This window comes from Geotrypetes seraphini, chromosome 3, assembly GCF_902459505.1.
Source record: "Geotrypetes seraphini chromosome 3, aGeoSer1.1, whole genome shotgun sequence".
Taxonomy (NCBI): Eukaryota; Metazoa; Chordata; class Amphibia; order Gymnophiona; family Dermophiidae; genus Geotrypetes; species Geotrypetes seraphini.
In genome coordinates this window covers 240,366,912-240,385,860 of record NC_047086.1, presented here as the reverse complement: position 1 = coordinate 240,385,860, position 18,949 = coordinate 240,366,912, and the positions used below count along the sequence as shown (strand labels likewise).

The 18,949-nt window shown below is 41.2% G+C and overlaps 1 protein-coding gene across 2 annotated transcripts in view; it reads left to right on the top strand.

Moving 5' to 3' along the window:
* Positions 1–2,571: 2,571 nt before the first annotated feature.
* The window catches only part of ENPP3 (ectonucleotide pyrophosphatase/phosphodiesterase 3), a 212,514-nt gene continuing 196,136 nt past the window's right edge, over positions 2,572–18,949 (top strand). Inside the window, exons 1-2 of one of the 2 annotated variants that reach the window (XM_033938316.1) lie at positions 2,572–2,689; positions 2,876–3,105. In XM_033938316.1, the coding sequence (XP_033794207.1) occupies positions 3,037–3,105 (69 nt within the window). In that variant the 5' untranslated portion in view covers positions 2,572–2,689; positions 2,876–3,036. The remainder of the gene's footprint in view (positions 2,690–2,875; positions 3,106–18,949) is intronic. The other variant, XM_033938317.1, reaches the window with a different exon arrangement.

The following is an 18,949-nucleotide window of genomic DNA, read 5'->3' as shown; positions in this document are numbered from 1 at the left end:
ATCCGAAATTGTAATATCATGAATTCGAGACGATGAAACAAGGTTCAAAACATCCTTGGATCCCAAAATATAATCGATCCTTGAGTGGGACTGGTGTGGAGCAGAGTAGAAGGTGTAATCCTTCGTGGATGGGTGAAAGATTCTCCAGATGTCAGACCACCCGAAATGATCCATTAATTTGAGAACTGTATTACGAACACCCAGTTTAGCTGGACGACAGGTGGAGGATCTGTCAATGAAAGGATCAATGGGAAAGTTGAAGTCCCCAGCGAAGATTGTGTGAGACGTTAGTGGAGTTGTACTCACGGTCTGGAAGGTGAGAAAAAAGGAAGGATCATCAGTATTTGGTGCATAGATGTTGAAGATGTTGATAGGGTGTCCTGCAATAGAGCCTTCTACCAGAGACCATCGGCCGTTAGAGTCAAATTTGTGAGAGTTAAGTTGGAAATTGAGGGATTTTTTCATTAGAGTAATGACGCCATTTTTTTTGCCCTGGGCAGGTGCAGCAAAGCAGTGTTGGACCCAACCTCCGGAAAGCTTCTGTGCTTCCTCAAGAGATAGGTGGGTTTCTTGAAGGAGACAAATGTCCGCATCCAAATGTTTGAAGTAATGTAAGATCTTTTTTCTTTTGATTGGGTTGTTTATCCCTTTAACATTAAGAGATACAAGGTGGATTTTAACCATAAGGTATGACGAAGATTGATGGAGTCCAGGAGTAACTGGCGGCAGTTAGTTGAGACAGGCAGGAAAAAAGAGATGGTAGACCACTGTACAAAAATAAATTAAAAAAGAAAAAGGAAGGAAAATCAGCAGCTTCATGCTTATTGGAAACTGGAATAATATAACAAACGAAGCTCAAAAGATGGGGTCGCATGATGACTAGAGGAGCTCAGCTAGCCACGCCACAGCCCGCCACATGTTGAGTCAGGAAACTGATAAAATACAGCCCTTCGATGTGATGAGAATGGAGTTTCAAGGCTGGTGATGCAAGTCATTGCATTGCACCCACTGATTCATCCAGATATTTTTGTAAGTCAGTTGGAGAGTCAAAGTTTTTGGTAACATTATGGTATGTCACTCTCATCCGAGCAGGATAAAAGAGCCCGTATTTCGCACCAATGCTCTTGAGTTGAGGGCGCATGGACAAAAAGGCCTTTCTTTTTTGTGCCGTGACTTTGGAGACGTCAGGGACAAACATGATGCGCTTGCCATCCATATTTAGATCAGAGATGGCTTTTGCAGATTGCAGGATTTGAATAGCCTGTGGGTAGCGTAGAAGTTTCATTACAACAGGTCTTGGAGGTTTGGATGGTGAGGGAGGGCCCGAGGGGACCCTGTGCGCTCGTTCTATCTCCAGCAGAGGAGAAAATTGTGTATTCAGAACTTTGGGGATAAAAGAGTGCAAAAATGACAGCATGTCTGACCCCTCTGAAGATTCTGGAAGACCAATTAGGCGCACATTGCTCCGGCGCATACGGTTGGAAATATCCTCAAGTTCAATTTGTAAAGAGGAGATTTTTGAGAGGTCACGTTGCACCGACAGGTATTGGGAGTCATGAGCTGCTAACCTCTCTTCCACGAGGTCTATGCGAGCGTTGTGTTGTTTAAGCTGCAGCATGATGGTGCTCATTTCATTTTTTATATCGGCGGTGGCAGCCAGGTTTTCTTGCATGAGTTCACGCAAGATTTGCAGGTCGCCCGAAATAGAAGGAGAAGCGCCGTGATCGACGGTTCCGGCGGGTGGGGCCTTGGCGGGAGACGGAGGCTCGTGCTTGGAGCGTTTCGATGCGGGGTGCGAGGAGGCAGAGGCTGTGGCGGGCGCGAGGTCCGACTTACTATTTTTAGAAGCCATTCCGGCATGCGTTGGTATCGATCGCTGCCTTAAAATCGTGCTTTACAGGGCTGTAATGGCGCGAAACCGGCGGTGCTGGAGCGGAGCGTGAAAGCTAAGCAGCCATCTTGGTCGCGCGCATGCGACGCCCAGAATACAAATTCTTGACTGTTTTGCCTATGTAAGTGGTATGCTAGTTCAGTTTTATTAAGGAGCATCACATTTCCTGAAAGCAGAGGAAACTGGCAATAATTGCATAATAACTGTAGCTATGCCAGCTTGCTATTAAAAACTAGATTTGCCTCATTTTTGACAATCAGATACAAGGAACTTTGTTTTCTATCAAGTCTAAAATAAATTTTGATCTATCAGTCATTTTGTGATAACATACTACTGTATATATTAGGATTTTTTTAAAAAGAACTATCTGCAAATAACACTTTTTATTTGAATTTGCTTTTAAAAAGCAAAGCAAAAGTAAATTGTATAGCATTTCCAGAGATATTTTGATTTATTGCTGAAATACACTTGAATTTCACATAAAATATATAGTGCACATACACAAAAACACACATGGTTTACTCCTATAGGAAACTGTTCTCTATAATACATAAACAACAGGAAGCCCATCCTTAAAGCCATGATGTTGTGTGATGAAACCCTCAGAAACAGGTTCAACCAGAGCTGGCAACTCTCTTTATTGGCATGGGCTGGAGAGATCGCAAATCTTAACAGAAGCCAACTAATCCAACCAGTACACAACTTGAATTGTACTAAAGGTTGATCTTATTCCTCCCTTCCTCCAATTAAAGGATAAAGTTGTAAGAGGAAATTCCGACTTGAGATAGTCAGTGGGTGGTAAGTGGCAGAGGGTATAGTGGTGGTATTATTTTGTAACAACTTGCAGAGACTGGCAGCACTAATATCTGCCTTCATTAGTGTAACAGCCAACCAAGCTGGGCTGTAATCTTTTATTGTACATGTGTCCTTTTGATAATGTTTTAGCCTTTGACCGGTTCATTTTTTTTTTGTTCTACTTTCCAGGCTCTGGCAAGACCTCTTACTCATCCTAGGATAGAGTCTGAAAGCCCTGCTAAAGCTGTGCAGAGGGAGGGAAGGAGGAGGTGGGTTTAAGAAAACAAAGCAAAATAAATCCCAACATTTTGAAACCTGCAGCTGCCAGAACAGGATATCCCAAAGGGATCATGAAGAATTTTGAAGTGGAAGAAATCAGCAAGCGGGACACATTGAGGAAATATCAGATACTCTGTATGGTAAGAAGATATTGCTTTTCTCTCTTCCTCTTCCCACAACTTTGTCCTTTTAGAGCTGGATGCACTAAAATCCTCTAAAAAATCAGCCCATAGCGATTGAGTGGGTCGCTGTGGGTTAATCTTTTGGATGATTTCGAAATGGCCATTGATGTTCAGACCACTTCCCATGCAAATGATTTGTGCAGAGGGCAGCCGTAATCTCATCCAATCAATTGTTTTGAAAGTGGCTCTGGTAAGGGAAGACCGAACAGCTAAGCGGCAGGGAAAGCCCCAAAGCAGCTTCCTGCTACTCAGCTGTTGGGACTTTTTTTCTTTTCTTTTTTTTAATGGCACTAATACCTGTCCCAATAATAAAAAAAAGTGTTGGCCTCCCTGATGACAGCCACCCCCTCATTGACCCCCCCAAAAAAATTACAACAGGAGGGATGCCCACTCCCTCCTGCCTCCAGGTGCCCCCCTTCCAAACTGACACCCCCCAATGCCAGGACCCCCACTCCCCATACTTAGAAAACAGATCATCAGGAGGGATGCTCACCCTCTCTTGCTTTTGGGTGGCTCCCCTGCTGAAATGACCCCACCCCCACCCTGCTGAATTGATTCTCTCATTCCAGGGCCCCCACTCCCTGTACTTAGAAAACAAATCAGCAGGAGGGATGCCCACTCAGGGAGGATGCTATTGGGGGAAAAATGAAGGGTGATGGGAATAGAAAAGTGCACTAAGAACAAGTGTATAAGTATATGTTATTTGATTACAGAGAAGAGTAACCAAACTTTATAATACACTTATGGAGTTTTTAGAAAGAATAAAATACAGACCTACTTACTGGCATAAAACTGGGTCATACAAGGGGTGCTGAAAAGTTTTCAGCCCAACCAACCAACAACCAACTTCCTAAATTCAAAGCATTATTTTGCCACTCTAGCTAAAAAGAATGTTATGTTATTTCATTAAGTGCCAATCTGCAGAAACAAAATTCTATGTTTTGACATTGTTTCAGATCATTGATTGAACCATATCCAAGTCATTCTCTTCTTGGTTGGGCTGAGAACTTTTCAGCACCCCCTAGTAAAAGGCTTCTAACATTTTGAAGCCATTATCAGTTTGTGTATATATGTGTGTGTGTGTGTGTGTGTGTGGGGGGGGGGGGGGGGTCCTTTTAAGCTGTGCAGTAGTCCTCTAACTGCATTGCTCTTTGTTGGGGGTGGTGTTTCAATATTGTGTTTTTAATCACTAAGGACAGACAGATTCCCTGGAGTCCTGCAGAGTTTGAAAATGTGAAGGTGAAATAGCCTCTCCCCTCCCTAGGACTGTAGGAGGAGGACTCCTGCCCAGTTTAGACAGAACAGTGTGTGTGTGGGGGGGGGGGGGGAAAGGAATTATCAACATCCCCTTTTACTAAGCTGCTTTGGAGCATTTAGCACCAAAGGCCGGGGTAGAAACCTCTACTACGGCTTGGTAGAAGAGGGCCAAAACTATTTATAGTTGTGTGAAAAGTTTACACACCCGCGGTCAAATGTTTGTATTTATAAAAACTTATATGATACTCATCTATAAATATGAAATGCTATAAAAAAAAATACATAATCTGAAAAATATTACATAAAACAAATCTAAAGAAAAATAAAAATTAATTCAATGGGGCTATAATAAAAATAAGACCATCAGGTGTATTTTCATTGAATCCTTAAGTAAACAGAAGCTGGCACAACCTCCACGTCATCTTTACGCAAATTTTAATGCATAATTTTTATTTGCAGTTTTGTACAGATTCAAAATAAAATACAAGTAATGATTGTTCATTCTTCAGCATTAATTAAAGCTGGGAAAATTATATGTGAATAAATTAAGTGAGGTGAAATGTTTTCTGCATCCTTTCAGTCGGCTCTTCTCTCAGACTTTCTCATAGGCTATAGAGCAAGGTACGAGAGGCCGCTGAAAAGATCTCAGCCCAACAAACAAAGTTGGGGCAGTCTCCATCGAGGGCTCTACACTTAGGGCTCCTTTTACACAGCTGTGCTAGCGGTTTTAGTGCGCGCTTAGCGCATGCTAAAATTGCCACGTGTGCTAGCCGCTAACGCCAGCATTGAGCTGGCATTAGTTCTAGCCAAGTAGCATGGGTTTAGCGCACGTTAAAATTCTGCGTGCGCTAAAAACGCTATCGCAGCTTTGTAAAAGGAGCCCTTAGTCCAGTGATTTTCCACTTTGCCTCTGCTGAGTTGATAACTTATTTTGGACGTTAGTTCAAGCAACAAGGATTCAGTTCTGTGCCTTGGTTTAAAGCCAATGTTGTGATTTATGGAATCTATCTGTTTGGTCTATGCTAAATACTTACACAGAATTCTAGGAATTTTTCAGACCATGGAATCCCCGCTATCGGCCTGAAGTTTTCTACTTTGGTCAGGTTAAGGTTTTGAGTGCAGGTGTAAATGCTATGGCTGATATTGTTTTGGGATATAATAATATCAATTGAACTCACGATAGGAAATATTATTATTATGACCACTACTATGTAACATCGCCTCTGGAAGAAATAAAAGGCTCCAAATATTTCCCTTTTTTTCTCTGTTTTAGAATTTTTTTCCCATTCTTCCTTGTAGAACACTATTAGCTCAGAAATATTTCCAAGTCTCTTTGCATTCTTAAGACCTCTCCACATATTTTCAATTATATTCAAGTCTGGGAACCGTGATGATGAAGGCCATTCCATCTTTCTTTCCTGTAAATACTTTATTGTTGATTTTGAAGCATATTTCAAATGTTTGAGATCTTATTAAGCTTAAGTAAGCATTTAAATGTACTTACTGCAGCTAAAAATGCCTTTCCGTGGGGTAAGCTCAGGTTCCCATGGCAATTTTGGGATTGGTGCATGCTACCCAATGGCATAGTAAGAGGGTGGTCAGGGGTGCAGACTGCCCTGGGCACTGTCTTTGCAGAGTGCACTGGCGCCAGTGCCTTTCCTCCTATCTGCCCCCCATACTTCTTTAAAGGTTCGCCAGCATGAGTGGCATCATCTACTTGCTGCTCGCGCCGACCTTGGCTCCGTTATGATGTCACTTCCTGGTCACCATGATGTGATGTTAGAAGAGTGCCGAGGCTGGCGAGAGAAGCATGTGGAGGGTAGTGCTTGGGCCAGCAATCCTTTCAAGGGGTACACAAGAGGCGGGGGAGGGGGGCACATGGTGCAATGGGAAAGAATGGGGGAGGGGTGAATGGCACAGGGATGCAGGGCGCCATCCTCCCTCACTACGTCACTGATGGTACCCACACGCTAAAAAACAGAATTTATTTTTTAGCACTGGGGTGAATCTGGGGGTGGAGAGTGGGCTTGCTCTGTGCTAACTGGTTAGTGCAGCTGCATTGCCATGTACTAACCAATTAGCACGTTGTTAGTGCATGAGTCTTTACTCCTCATAAATAGGTGGCAGTAGAGGCTCAGGCGCTTTGGTCACACACTAAAGGGAATATTAGCACATGGTTATTAATAGCGAAAATTGAAAAATTGGCCATTTTATTCTGGTGGTAAAAATGGCCTTAGGGTGCAGGAATGACCCAAGTAAAAACCTGCAAAGGCCATTTTTTACTGCAGTTTGTTAAAAAAGACCCATTATCTTAAGGAAATATCCAACTTATTTTCATCTTCTACTTTTTCACTGACTATGGGATTAACTTTTAGAATATGTCTATACTGTATTTTATTATATACATTTTTCTTTGCACTCTTAATATTTCCTGTTCCACTAGCTGGCACAAAACCCTAAAGTGTAACATTAACTGGTCAATAGTTAAGCATGAGGATGGATCTGTTTTCTTCAAATGCTTCACCTTTTTCTTTTTCCAAATGAATCCTGTGTGGTTAGAGGTGAACAGAACAAAATGTTTCAGGCTTATTTTTATTTATATATTTATTTAATTTATTTTCTATCCTGTCCTCCCCAAAGAGCTCAGGATGGGTTATAGGTTAACATACATAATATACAGTTAACAGGTTACAATTTGCCATAGTTACAGTACAAGTTTTTTTTTTCTGGTACAAGTTTTTATCCCAACTTGATCCATAATATACAGCTTACATGTTAAATAGTGCAAGATTTTACAATGTTTGAAATCATCAATACAATTCCACTGAACATGTAATAATATATTGCTGTTCTAACTGAGCAATGCCAGCTTCCCTTCCATATCCTTGATGTCACATTTATGCTTTTTGTTATGGTAAACTATATAACTTCTAATCTAATATGGAGTTTATATTTTACATAGCTAGCTAAGGTTCAATGATTCATAGATGTAGTTGAACATTCTCCAATATAATGGTTAAGGATCAGGAACACAGTTTGGAAGTTGTTCTGGATGCTGGATTGACTTTTTAGTATCATGCATTACAATTGGTTTCTTCTTCTGTTTACTATCTACACCAACTCTAAGATTCATCCCTATGTTTCTGTGCCTGATTTCGCTCAGCTGTTTTTTGCTTATGTGATTTTGTGTATTGATTGTAATGCTTTGTTATTTGGATTACCTCATAAGAGTTTGAAGAGACTTCAGCATGTTCAGAATGCAATTGCTTGGCTTTCGATGAATGGGGCTTGCATGATCACATTATACCAATTCTTTTCTCTTTGCGTTGATTTTAAGTTGCTGGTCTTCTCCCAGGTCTTTCTATTTTGAGTGTGCTCATTCTCAAGCATATTCTTATTCTATAATCTGACTGTAGAATAAAGTTCCTCCCTCTGTAAGACTAAACATAGAAACATGATGGCAGATAAAGGCCAATTGGCCTATCCTGTCTGCCCATCCACAGCATCCACTATCTCCTCCTCTCCCTAAGAGATCTCAAATGCCCGTCCCATGCTTTCTTGAATTTAGACACATTTTCTGTCTCCACTACTTCTTCCAGGAGACTGTCCCACACATCTACCCCCCTTTCTGTAATAATGTATTTCCTTAGATTACTCCTGAACCTATCACATCTTAACTTCATCCTATGCTCTCTCATTCTGGAGCTTCCTTTCAAATGAAAGAGACTCAACTCATGTGCATTTATGCCATATAGGTATTTAAACATCTTTATCAGTATGAGTGGGAAATATTGTATCACCAAAGCTGCTGCTCAGGTTACAACTTCTGTCTCTGTGCAGACAGAAAATGTTACCCAGGCAGAGGGAGTAGCTGTCTTCAGCTTGAATCCCTCATGAAGGAAGTAAAAGAACAGAGAGAGGAGGTGGCAAGACTAAGAAGCATCCGTGAGAATGAGAGGTACATCAATGAAATGATTTATGAGGCGTCAAAGATTTCCATCAGTGGGGAAGAAGAGGCTGTGCTGAGGGAAGGCAGCTGGACTCAGATTAAAAAATACTGCAAGATTGGTATGGTGATTCCCCCTGCCCTTCAACTGAAGAACCGGTATGCTGTCCTGGAAGTGGAGGAGATGAGAGCATCCCAAGGAGAGGAAGGACCAAAGCTTGAGATCTCAAAAATTACTGGATCTGTGACCACTAGGAGGCGTAAGGTAGTGGTAGTTGGTGATTCCCTTCTGAGGGGTACAGAAGCGCCCATCTGCAGACCAGACATGAAGTCACGAGAGGTATGCTGTCTGCCTGGTGCCAAAATCCAAGATGTTATGGAGAGCTTCCAGAGACTCATCAAGCCTGATGACTACAATCCGATGCTGTTCATCCACATTGGCACTAATGATTCTGACAAGTACTCCTGTGAACGTGTCAAAAGTGACTTTGTGGCTCTGGGAGAAAAGGTGAAGCAGTCAGGTGTGCAGGTAGTATTCTTGTCCATCCTCCCTGTCGAGGGTAAAGGCCTGGGCAGAGAAGCTCGCATCATGGAGATGAATGCATGGCTGCGTGGATGGTGTTGTTGAGAGCGTTTTGGCTTCCTGGACCATGGGATGATTTTCCAAGGGCTGCTGAACAGGGATAGTGTGCATGTATCAAAGAAGGAAAGAAGTGTCTTTGCTTGCAGGCTGGCTAATCTATTGAAGAGGGCTTTAAACTAGACGTGAAGGGGCAGGGTGATCAAAGCTCCCAGGTGAGTATAAGCCCTCAGGTAAGTAAATCACTGAATACCTCTACACTGATGGGAAAAGGGGGGAATGCCTGGAAAGCAGTATATACTAATGCTCGAAGTATGAGAAACAAGATTCTGGATCTAGAAGCTGTGATGGAAGAAGAGGAGTTGGATATAGTGGTGATCACGGAGATGTGGTTCATGGAAAACCATGACTGGGATGTAGTTATACCAGACTATAATCTGTTCAGGAAAGACAGGGTAGGAAGAAAAGGAGAGGGAGTAGCGTTATATGTTAAAGATCATATTAAAGTCACACAATTACAAGATCTGCAGGGCAAGGAAGAGGCACTGTGGATCAATTTGGAAAGAGGGAATGGTGAATATATTTACATTGGTATGATATACAAGCCTCCTTCACAGATGGAAGAAGTAGATAGAAATTCAGAATATCTCTAAAAAAGGGGAAGTCTTACTAATAGGTGATTTTAACATGCCGGATATTGATTGGGGTATCCCTATTGCAGGGTCTTCTAGAAGTAGGGAGATCCTGGATTCTCTACAAGAAGAACTATTCCAGCAGTTGGTAATAGAACCCACGCAGGATGGGGTCATACTGGACTTAGTGCTTACAAACAGGGAAAGTGTTTCTGATGTTACAGTGGGTGATCATCTGGCATCTAGTGATCACTGCATGGTACGGTTTAATATTAAGATGGGTATAGAGAGGGCTCATTCAAAAGTAAAGGTTCTAGACTGTTAAAAAACTAACTCTGGATGGGGGTTTACATCAAGGAATTGTTGTCTGGGTGGGAATGCGGTGGGCAAAACTGAAAGGAGCAATTGTAAGGGCGACAAACCTTTTTGCTAGGCAAGTAAATAAAAATAAGAGGAAAAGAAGGCCGCTTTGGTTCTCAAAAGTAATAGCTGAGAAGGTAAGGAATAAGAGGTTAACTTTCATAAACTACAAAAGATCGCAGAAAGAGGAAGTCAGGCAAAAATATCTAGAAAAGTTAAGAGAGGCTGGTCGTGTAGTCAGGAAAGCAAAGATGCAAGTGGAAGAAAAAAATAGCTGACGGTAAAATGAGGAGATAAGACTAGTGATAGGAAGAAGTGCAAAAGTGGCATTGTGAGACTCAAAGGTGAAGGGGAGGAATATGTAGAAGCTGATAAAGAAAAAGCCAAGTTGCTTAACAAATATTTCTTTTTTTTTAATTATTGATTTTTCAAACATCAAAAGTACAAAACACAAATATGTATTCATATAATAAGTCAATAAAAGCACATTCATCGTACAAATATACATGAACAACCATTTTTTTCCACCCACCCAATGACTAATCAATAAAAACACAAAAGCATAGATTCTTTCAATAACCTTTCCCTATTTAAAATAATAATGTCATCCCACCCTCCTCCCACCCACCCTGGATGTATATCCTCAAAGGGCTAAAATTAGGATAGAAATAGAAATAGCCTCCCCCCTCCCACCCTTCCCTGGATGTGTATGAAAATAAACAAAAAATTAAATTATAAACAAAGGATAGCTATAGTGCAGTAATAAAAGATGTGAGACCTGGTTTAGAATATTGTGTACAATTCTGGAGGCCGCACCTTCAAAAAGATATAAAAAGGATGGAGTCGTTCCAGAGGAAGGCTACTAAAATGGTTTATTGTCTTCGTGATAAGGCGTATGGGGACAGACTTAAAGATTGCAATCTCTATACTTTGGAGGAGAGGCAGGAGAGGGGAGATATGATAGAGATGTTTAAATACCTACGTAATATAAATGTGCAGGGGTCAAGTCTCTTTCATTTGAAAGGAAACTCTGCAATGAGAGGGCATAGGATGAAGTTAAGAGGTGATAAGCTCCAGAGTAATCTGAGGAAATACTTTTTACAGAAAGGGTGGTAGATGCATGGAACAGTCTCCTGGAAGAGGTGGTGGTAACAGAGACTGTGTCTGAATTCAAGGGGGCCTGGAATAGGCATGTAGGATCTCTCAGAGAGAAAAAGAGATAATGGTTAGTGTGGAGGGGCAGACTAGATGGGCCATTTGGCCACTATCTGCCGTCATGATTCTATATCTCCCCTCTCTTGCCTTTCCTCCAAAGTAATTTATGATTTATTAGGGTTGCGTAGAGCTATAAAAACTTATTTGTTTAATTCATATCTTTTATAAGTTGTATATTGCATCTGTGAGAAGTTACATTTTTATTTAGGCTGCCTCTCCTGTCACTACTGTCAGGGCTCTCTGCACATGTCTCAATCACTTACTGAGTTGATGAGTTTGCATGTAAATGATTTGTACCTCCGTGCAAATCGTTTGCATGCAAACATGATAATGAATCAATCGCTGTTTGAAAATCGGCCAGAGAATCGTCCTACAGCGCTTGAGTCGCTATCTTTAGTGAATCTGGGCTTTAGTAGGCTTAGTAAAAGGGGGATGGGGTAAGTAGTCTAATAAAAAAGGTATTCCTTTTGTTTTGTTTTATTTCTATATATATATATATATATATATATATATTTTAAATTTATTTATATTATAACACTTTATCAAGAAATACACTTCTTGTACAGAAATGAATAAGCTATGCAATTCCTATCAAAGGAAATTAAATTTTTTAAAAAAAGTAAAATTATTCACTTAATCAATATTTAAAGTCCCATATTGATAAGGTCCAAGATTCTAATGAGTGAAATTCAATAAAGAAAAAAAGGAAAACACATCCTATTTCACAAAGTAGGCGGTCAACTGTTGGTGAATACAGAAACAATTTCTTATTAAGTTGTTGTTAGAATTCCCCTTTCAAGACGCTTCATGGTTAAGAATCCTGACAACTGCGAAGGTTCAAAAAAAATATATAGGTATTAGACATATTTTATAACACATTTGCATGGATATCGTAGAAGGAAAACAGCTCCCATTGCAGTCACCCCTGGTTTTAACAACAAAAATTGTTTTCTACGTCTCTGGGTTTCTTTTGTCACATCTGGAAACACTTGAATTTTTTGACCCAGAAACTCCTTATGTCTGTTCTTAAAGAATAATTTCAAGATCCAATTCTTATCAGGCAACAATACTACTGTGACCAACAAAGTAGCTGGTCTAACTAATTCTTTCAAAGAGGTATCCAACATAGTTGTTAAATCCATCTGTTGATTCTGGGCTTGTTGTTGCAAATGTTGTTGCCCCTCTTGATCTTTTATTGGAAGATAATACATTTTTGAGAAAGGAGGAAACAGTTCTGATATATCAAGAATTTCCTGAAAGTATTTTTTTAAACATTTCTTTAGCTGATATTGAGGAAATTTGGGGGAAATTCAAAATTCTAAGATTATTTGCTCGACTATTATTTTCCAATATTTCCATCTTCCTTCTCAAATTCAAATTATCTCTAATCATAGTGGATTGTATCTGATTAACTTCCAAGAGGTTTTTTTTCAATTTTTTTCCACTTTTGTATTTATTATATTATCTTTTTTCAAAATTGTTATGTCCTCCTTTTGTTCCTGGAACTTCTGCTCTAAGTTTTTAATTTGTGGTGACAAAGTCTGACCCAAAGTCATTACTAAGTCCCATATTGAATCCAGGGTAACATTAGTGGGTTTAGAAATTGTAAAGATATTTGCTGTCTGTAATTCTTCCTCAGCTGCCCTGGGTCCCTCCTGAATGCTTTGTTCCTCTTGCTCCAGCGCTGGTTTCTCTGCAGTCAAGCTCTCATTCAGTGCCAAGCTCAAAATAGCCTCCCAGGAGATAGAGTCTGCCACTTCGGAAAGACTGTCCTCCCGTGGAAAGCTGGCACTCTGCGGCTGTGGAGGCGGGGTCCTGGCATCTGGGCTCAAGGTGGTCTCCAGCCCAGGGAAACTCGTGGCAGCTTCACTCATAGCCTGTGGTTCCAGCGGGCGACTCCCAGACGCAATCAGCTCCTGCTGTATACACCTCAGGAGATCAATAGTTGCCTGCAAAGGGGTTCCTAAGCGCCGTGAGGCTCCAACAGCACTTTTTCCCCTCCTCTTCGGCATCTCCGCGGATATGGGTGAGATAAAGGAAACGATATCCTGCAAGCGTTTTCTCACTCTCAGTTGCTCGCGGCCATCTTGGATCCCTAGATCCTGCCTTTATTTCTATATATTATCTTAAAAAGTGGACTAATACAGCTGCCGCACCATTTTACTTCATATGTTTAGATATCATTCACTATTATATGTCCAAAAACATATTAAATCTGTACAGTAATGCAAATTCTTCAAGGAAGCAATAAAGAGATGATAAAGGAAAAATACAAGTTAGAGACCTGTGGATGTATGTGGTCCAGCAGTGATGCTATGTTGCTTGCACAGGAACAGACTGAACTTTTTTAAGTTCAATAATGTTTATTTATTTTATATACAGTTTATAACAAAGTTAACTAACATCCAGAATTTTAAAAAATCACAAATTGGTTCAACATTTTTTATTGAGTTTAGTATATAAAGTACAATAAATGTTAACAAGGTACAGAATCTGGACAGTTGGCCTCTTTTACCAATTTACAGCGGACTTATGGCCTCCAGGAGATGGACTTTTTTGCATATTATCAAATTCGCCATTATGTCCGTTCATTACCAGCTTGTCATTTAACTGAAACTTGTCAGGAAGCCATCTCTGAGATGTTTAGTCTTTCCACTCAGTGACACATCCTCATAAGATTTCATCTTGTGGGCAGGGCAGGATTAACCAATAGTTCAAGTAGGCACGTGCCTATGGCCTGAAATGGTCAGGGGGGCCAGATAAAGGAGGGCATCAACATTGTTTTTTCCAAACGGCGAGAGGCCCCTCCAGCATCGATCGGCAATGCGGTCCCCATCCCGATCAGCAACGCGGACCCCCCCCCCATCAATGGAAAATAAGACAAGCAAGCAACGCGGGTAAGAAAGGCAACGGGAACTGTAATTGTGCAAGTGGTTCTGCGTGCCCAAAGCTTCCCTCTGACGCAGGTTCCTGTTTCTGCCTGGGCGCTTGGTGGGGTGGGGCGAGGCAGGGGGCCCAGTGTATTTGTGTGCCTAGGGGCCCTTGATGAATTAATCCTGCCCTGTTGGTGGGACTTCTGGACTGTCAACCCAGCATCAACTTGGAGATTTTGGCGACATCCTTCAGCGGGTGTTAAAGTCTTCCAGAAAACTTTCAGCTACTATTGTTCATTGGGAATTACAATTTAGATTATATTACGTCTTTATATCCCACCATCACGAGCCTATTAAATGGGCATTACTTCTCATGGCTGCCTAAAACGAACTCATGCTCATGCTTCATTGAGACATATGCTTTGGGCTTGCCCTTATATAATACAGTTTTGGAACTGGTTGGGGCAGTATATTTTTGCTTTCTGGAGGCAGTGTTGGAGGCAGTGTTGGACTCCCACACCTAGAGCTCTTTTTGTGATTTATATGATAGCCTTTCCTAAGCCAAGAGGATTGTCTGCATTTGTGGCCAGAGCGGTATTGATGGGAAAGAAAGCCATTTTGACCAACTGGTTGTCTACTGACCCACCGACTTATAGTCAGTGGAGGTCTATGATGATCGTCTATGCTTCCTTGGAGCACCGGCAATTTGGGGACCTGGACACTATGGAATGCCGCCATTTCTGTTCAATTTGGGAACATTTTTGGATGGATCTCACTCCACATGCTTGCAGCAGATTGTTGAATATTTGCAGTTGACTGGGATTTTTCTTTTTGTGCTTAATATTGTTTCATGGGCAGGGGGCGGGTGGGAGGGGAGAAGGGATATACTTTGGTGCGTATATAAAAGAAAATGGTTGTATTTTGTTTGGCACACTGTCTTGCACTTTTCTATTCAATAAATACATTTGAACATAAATGTTAACAAGGCAAGAAACATGCATGTCATACCAATGCAAAGAGTCACAAAATATTTACATAATGTAATACAGCAGGCAGACCCATGCCTATCTATAAGGAGGAAAGTAGCAACACAAAATGCAGCCAAAAGTACTGAACAGACTGAACTTTTGTATCCCCAAAGCTGGTTAGGCTGTGGCAATAAATGAACTTTAATATATCCATTAGCCACAAATAATGTTTAAATAAATAACCCTCCCCCCCTTTTATGAAGCCTATGAGCATTGGAGCTAATATCGCTGTGGTCAGCAATAAAAATGTGCCTTTGCAAAAGGAGGCCTAAGAACAAGACGATAAAGTTAAAAGGCTAGAAGCTTCCTTCCACTGTTGGATAGGTCCTTCAACGTTGTGTACACATGCTTCAATATCACAGATAAAGTTAAAGGGCAATCTGTGTTACCAGGATACTATCAACAATAAAGTTTACAGGGCAATCTGGCATCCGAGCATATAGACTGGGCCTGGACGCTGAGCTGCATTGCTTCTGCCAGAGTTACAGCATTTATTTTGTGCTAATTGAAGTGTAGACATGATTATAAGTTCACCCTCTCATTAGTACAAATCCATGTCGTATTGATTCCTGAACCTTTTTCATATTTACAAAGGATCTTCAAAAAGTTTCTGCACTTTTATTTTTTTAAACACTACTATATATCACAAAAGCAAATTATATCACTTTTCCACAGGTGAGCCGGCTTGCTTAACAGACTAGTCACATGACAGTCTATAACACGCCGTCTTACCACTTCTCTCGCCCCAACCATTTCCCGCGAAAATATGAAAGTGCTGAAACTTTTTGTAGAACCCTCATATTATATTTGAGTGTTTAAATGACAGTGGAGGTTTTTCTGACCTGTGATTAAATAAGGAGCAGTTTGTCATATTTTGGTCACACCGTCAGAAGAGAAAAATCATTGGAGAAGGACATCACGTTTGGGAAGATCGAAGGAACCAGGCAAAGAGGGCAACCTGCAATCAGATGGCTGGACATTCTGAAAACAATCATGGGGATGACACTGGAGGACCTTACCATGGAAAAAAATGAATACAAAAGACAGGCAGGCCTGTCAAAATGCCTGCAGACCTGACGGTAACTCAGGCTGGGTTCATTCTAGAGAGGTCCCCAAGGGAGAAAAAGGAACTCTCAAGTTTTACCTAGACATAGGCAGAGGCAGGCCTTGGGAAAACAGACTGATGCCTGTAGCAGCTGGCTGAGGTAAGCCATGACTCTATTCTTTGATTGGTGTGAGGCAAACAATAATTTATTATTTATTTATTAAAAAATTTATATACCGCATACAACTATGCGGTTTCTATATCACATACATAAAATCTTGTTTCCCTCTGATTAACACATATAACATAGACATGTCAAGACAACATCGTTAATCGTCCCTTTTATAATAGGGATAGAGCACAAATTCAATCAATTCAGAAGTACAAACAAGCTTTAAATCATACATTGATGTCAGAAAAATTCTAAAAGGCAATTATCAACTGAAATTTAGCATAAGAAGGCAATAAAGTAGAGTTGTTTTTTTGTTTCTATAAAAGGTGTTTTTGTGCTGATTACTCCTAACACGTCAGGCTAGCCTGCCAACCAGGCTAGTTTCCCATACCTCCATTGCCTTAGAATTAGTGCTGGGCAGGTTATGGAAGCAATACCTGTCTGGGTCATGTTCTCCCTGTATTGGGCAGCACTAACATAATGTTACCTTGCAGTATACACTAAAAGGCAATGGGAAACCACTCATATCATGCCAAGAAAATCACTAGGGGGAATCCTTCATTGTCTGGTCAGCAAGGAAAGAATTTTCACTTATTATAACAAGAGGAGAGTTGAGAGAAAAATGAGAGACTTTGAGGGGCATTTTTAATATGATGCCTAAATCTGAGTTTGGACGTTTTGCAGAACATGCACCAAACTCCTGTAGCGAATATGCCCATTTTCAAAACAGCTAAATGTCTTTTTTTTTTTTTTTTTTAAATGAATGTGTTTGTTCTCAGTTCATCTTTTTGAACCATTTTGAAACAAAACCCACACCTCTGAAAGCTAAACATACTGAACAAGCCATTGGAATATAGTAAGGGCCAGCATTTCTAGTAGACAGGCCACACAGAGCAGTGGAGCACCCTAGGGGCATGCAGTGAACTTCATATAAAAAGGGTTTCAAGACTAAACTGGACAAGTCCTGCTAAACTGGGATGTACGCAGGTGAGGCTGGACTCATTTAGAGCACTGGTCTTTGGCCTGGGGGTCGCCGCGTGAGCAGCAGTGGCAATTCTTATGTTCTTATGTCCCAGATATATGTCTCAACATAACTCCCTTATATTGTATGGTGAGCTCTAGTGGCTAGAGTTGCTGCCTCAGCACCCTGAGGTTGCAGGTTTGATTCCTGCACTGCTCCTTGTGATCCTGGGCAAGTCACTAAGTTAGAGGAATGGTCTAATGCCTGGCAACTAAAATTCAATGCAAAGAAATGCAGAGTAATGCATTTGGGGATTAATAATAGGAAGGAACCGTATATGCTGGGAGGAGAGAAGCTGATATGCACGGACGGGGAGAGGGACCTTGGGGTGATAGTGTCTGAAGATCTAAAGGCGAAAAAAACAGTGTGACAAGGCAGTGGCTGCTGCCAGAAGGATGCTGGGCTGTATAAAGAGAGGCATAGTCAGTAGAAGGAAGAAGGTGTTGATGCCCCTGTACAGGTCATTGGTAAGGCCCCACTTGGAGTATTGTGTTCAGTTTTGGAGATCGTATCTGGCGAAGGACGTAAGAAGACTTGAGGCGGTCCAGAGGAGGGCGACGAAAATGATAGGAGGCTTGCGCCAGAAGACGTATGAGGAGAGACTGGAAGCCCTGAATATGTGTACCCTAGAGGAAAGGAGAGACAGGGGAGATATGATTCAGACGTTCAAATACTTGAAGGGTATTAACGTAGAACAAAATCTTTTCCAGAGAAAGGAAAATGGTAAAACCAGAGGACATAATGTGAGGTTGAGGGGTGGTAGATTCAAAGGCAATGTTAGGAAATTCTACTTTACGGAGAGGGTGGTGGATGCCTAGAATGTGCTCCCGAGAGAGGTGGTGGAGAGTAAAACTGTGACTGAGTTCAAAGAAGCGTGGGATGAACACAGAGGATTTAGAATCAGAAAATAATATTAAATATTGAACTAAGGCCAGTACTGGGCAGACTTGCACGGTCTGTGTCTGTATATGGCTGTTTGGTGGAGGATGGGCTGGGGAGGGCTTCAATGGCTGGGAGGGTGTAGATGGGCTGGAGTAAGTCTTAACAGAGATTTCGGCAGTTGGAACCCAAGCACAGTACCAGGTAAAGCTTTGGATTCTTGCCCAGAAATAGCTAAGAAGAAAAAAATTAAAAAATTTAAATTGAATCAGGTTGGGCAGACTGGATGGACCATTCAGGTCTTTATCTGCCGTCATCTACTATGTTACTATGTTTATTGCCCCAGGTACCATAGTTAGATTGTGAGCCCGCTGGGACAAACAGGGAAAACTACTTAGAATACCTGATAGAAAAACCTGAACACTGCCCTGAACTTCTCCAAGATAGGGTAGTATATCAAATGCCAATAAGCATAAACATATTGGAACTGACTACACCACATCCCATAGCCCTTTAGCCTGCAGTAGTTACCTATACATCAGTACAATAGGTTTTGGAAGGCTCACATGTTCCACCATAAGTGTACTAGTGAGAGTGGAATTTGGGCCTGAGTCCTCATCTGAAGCTGTCATGCGCCCTTGAAATTTAGACACACTGAAGATGGAGAGCATAGATGTCCATTTACAAAAAAGGTTTCGAAAATAGTGATTAGGACTATTTGGTGAGAAAAACATCCATCTTTTGGGGCATTTTTCTTTTTTTCTGGTGGGTGTGTGTCCTTTAGAATTGGTCAG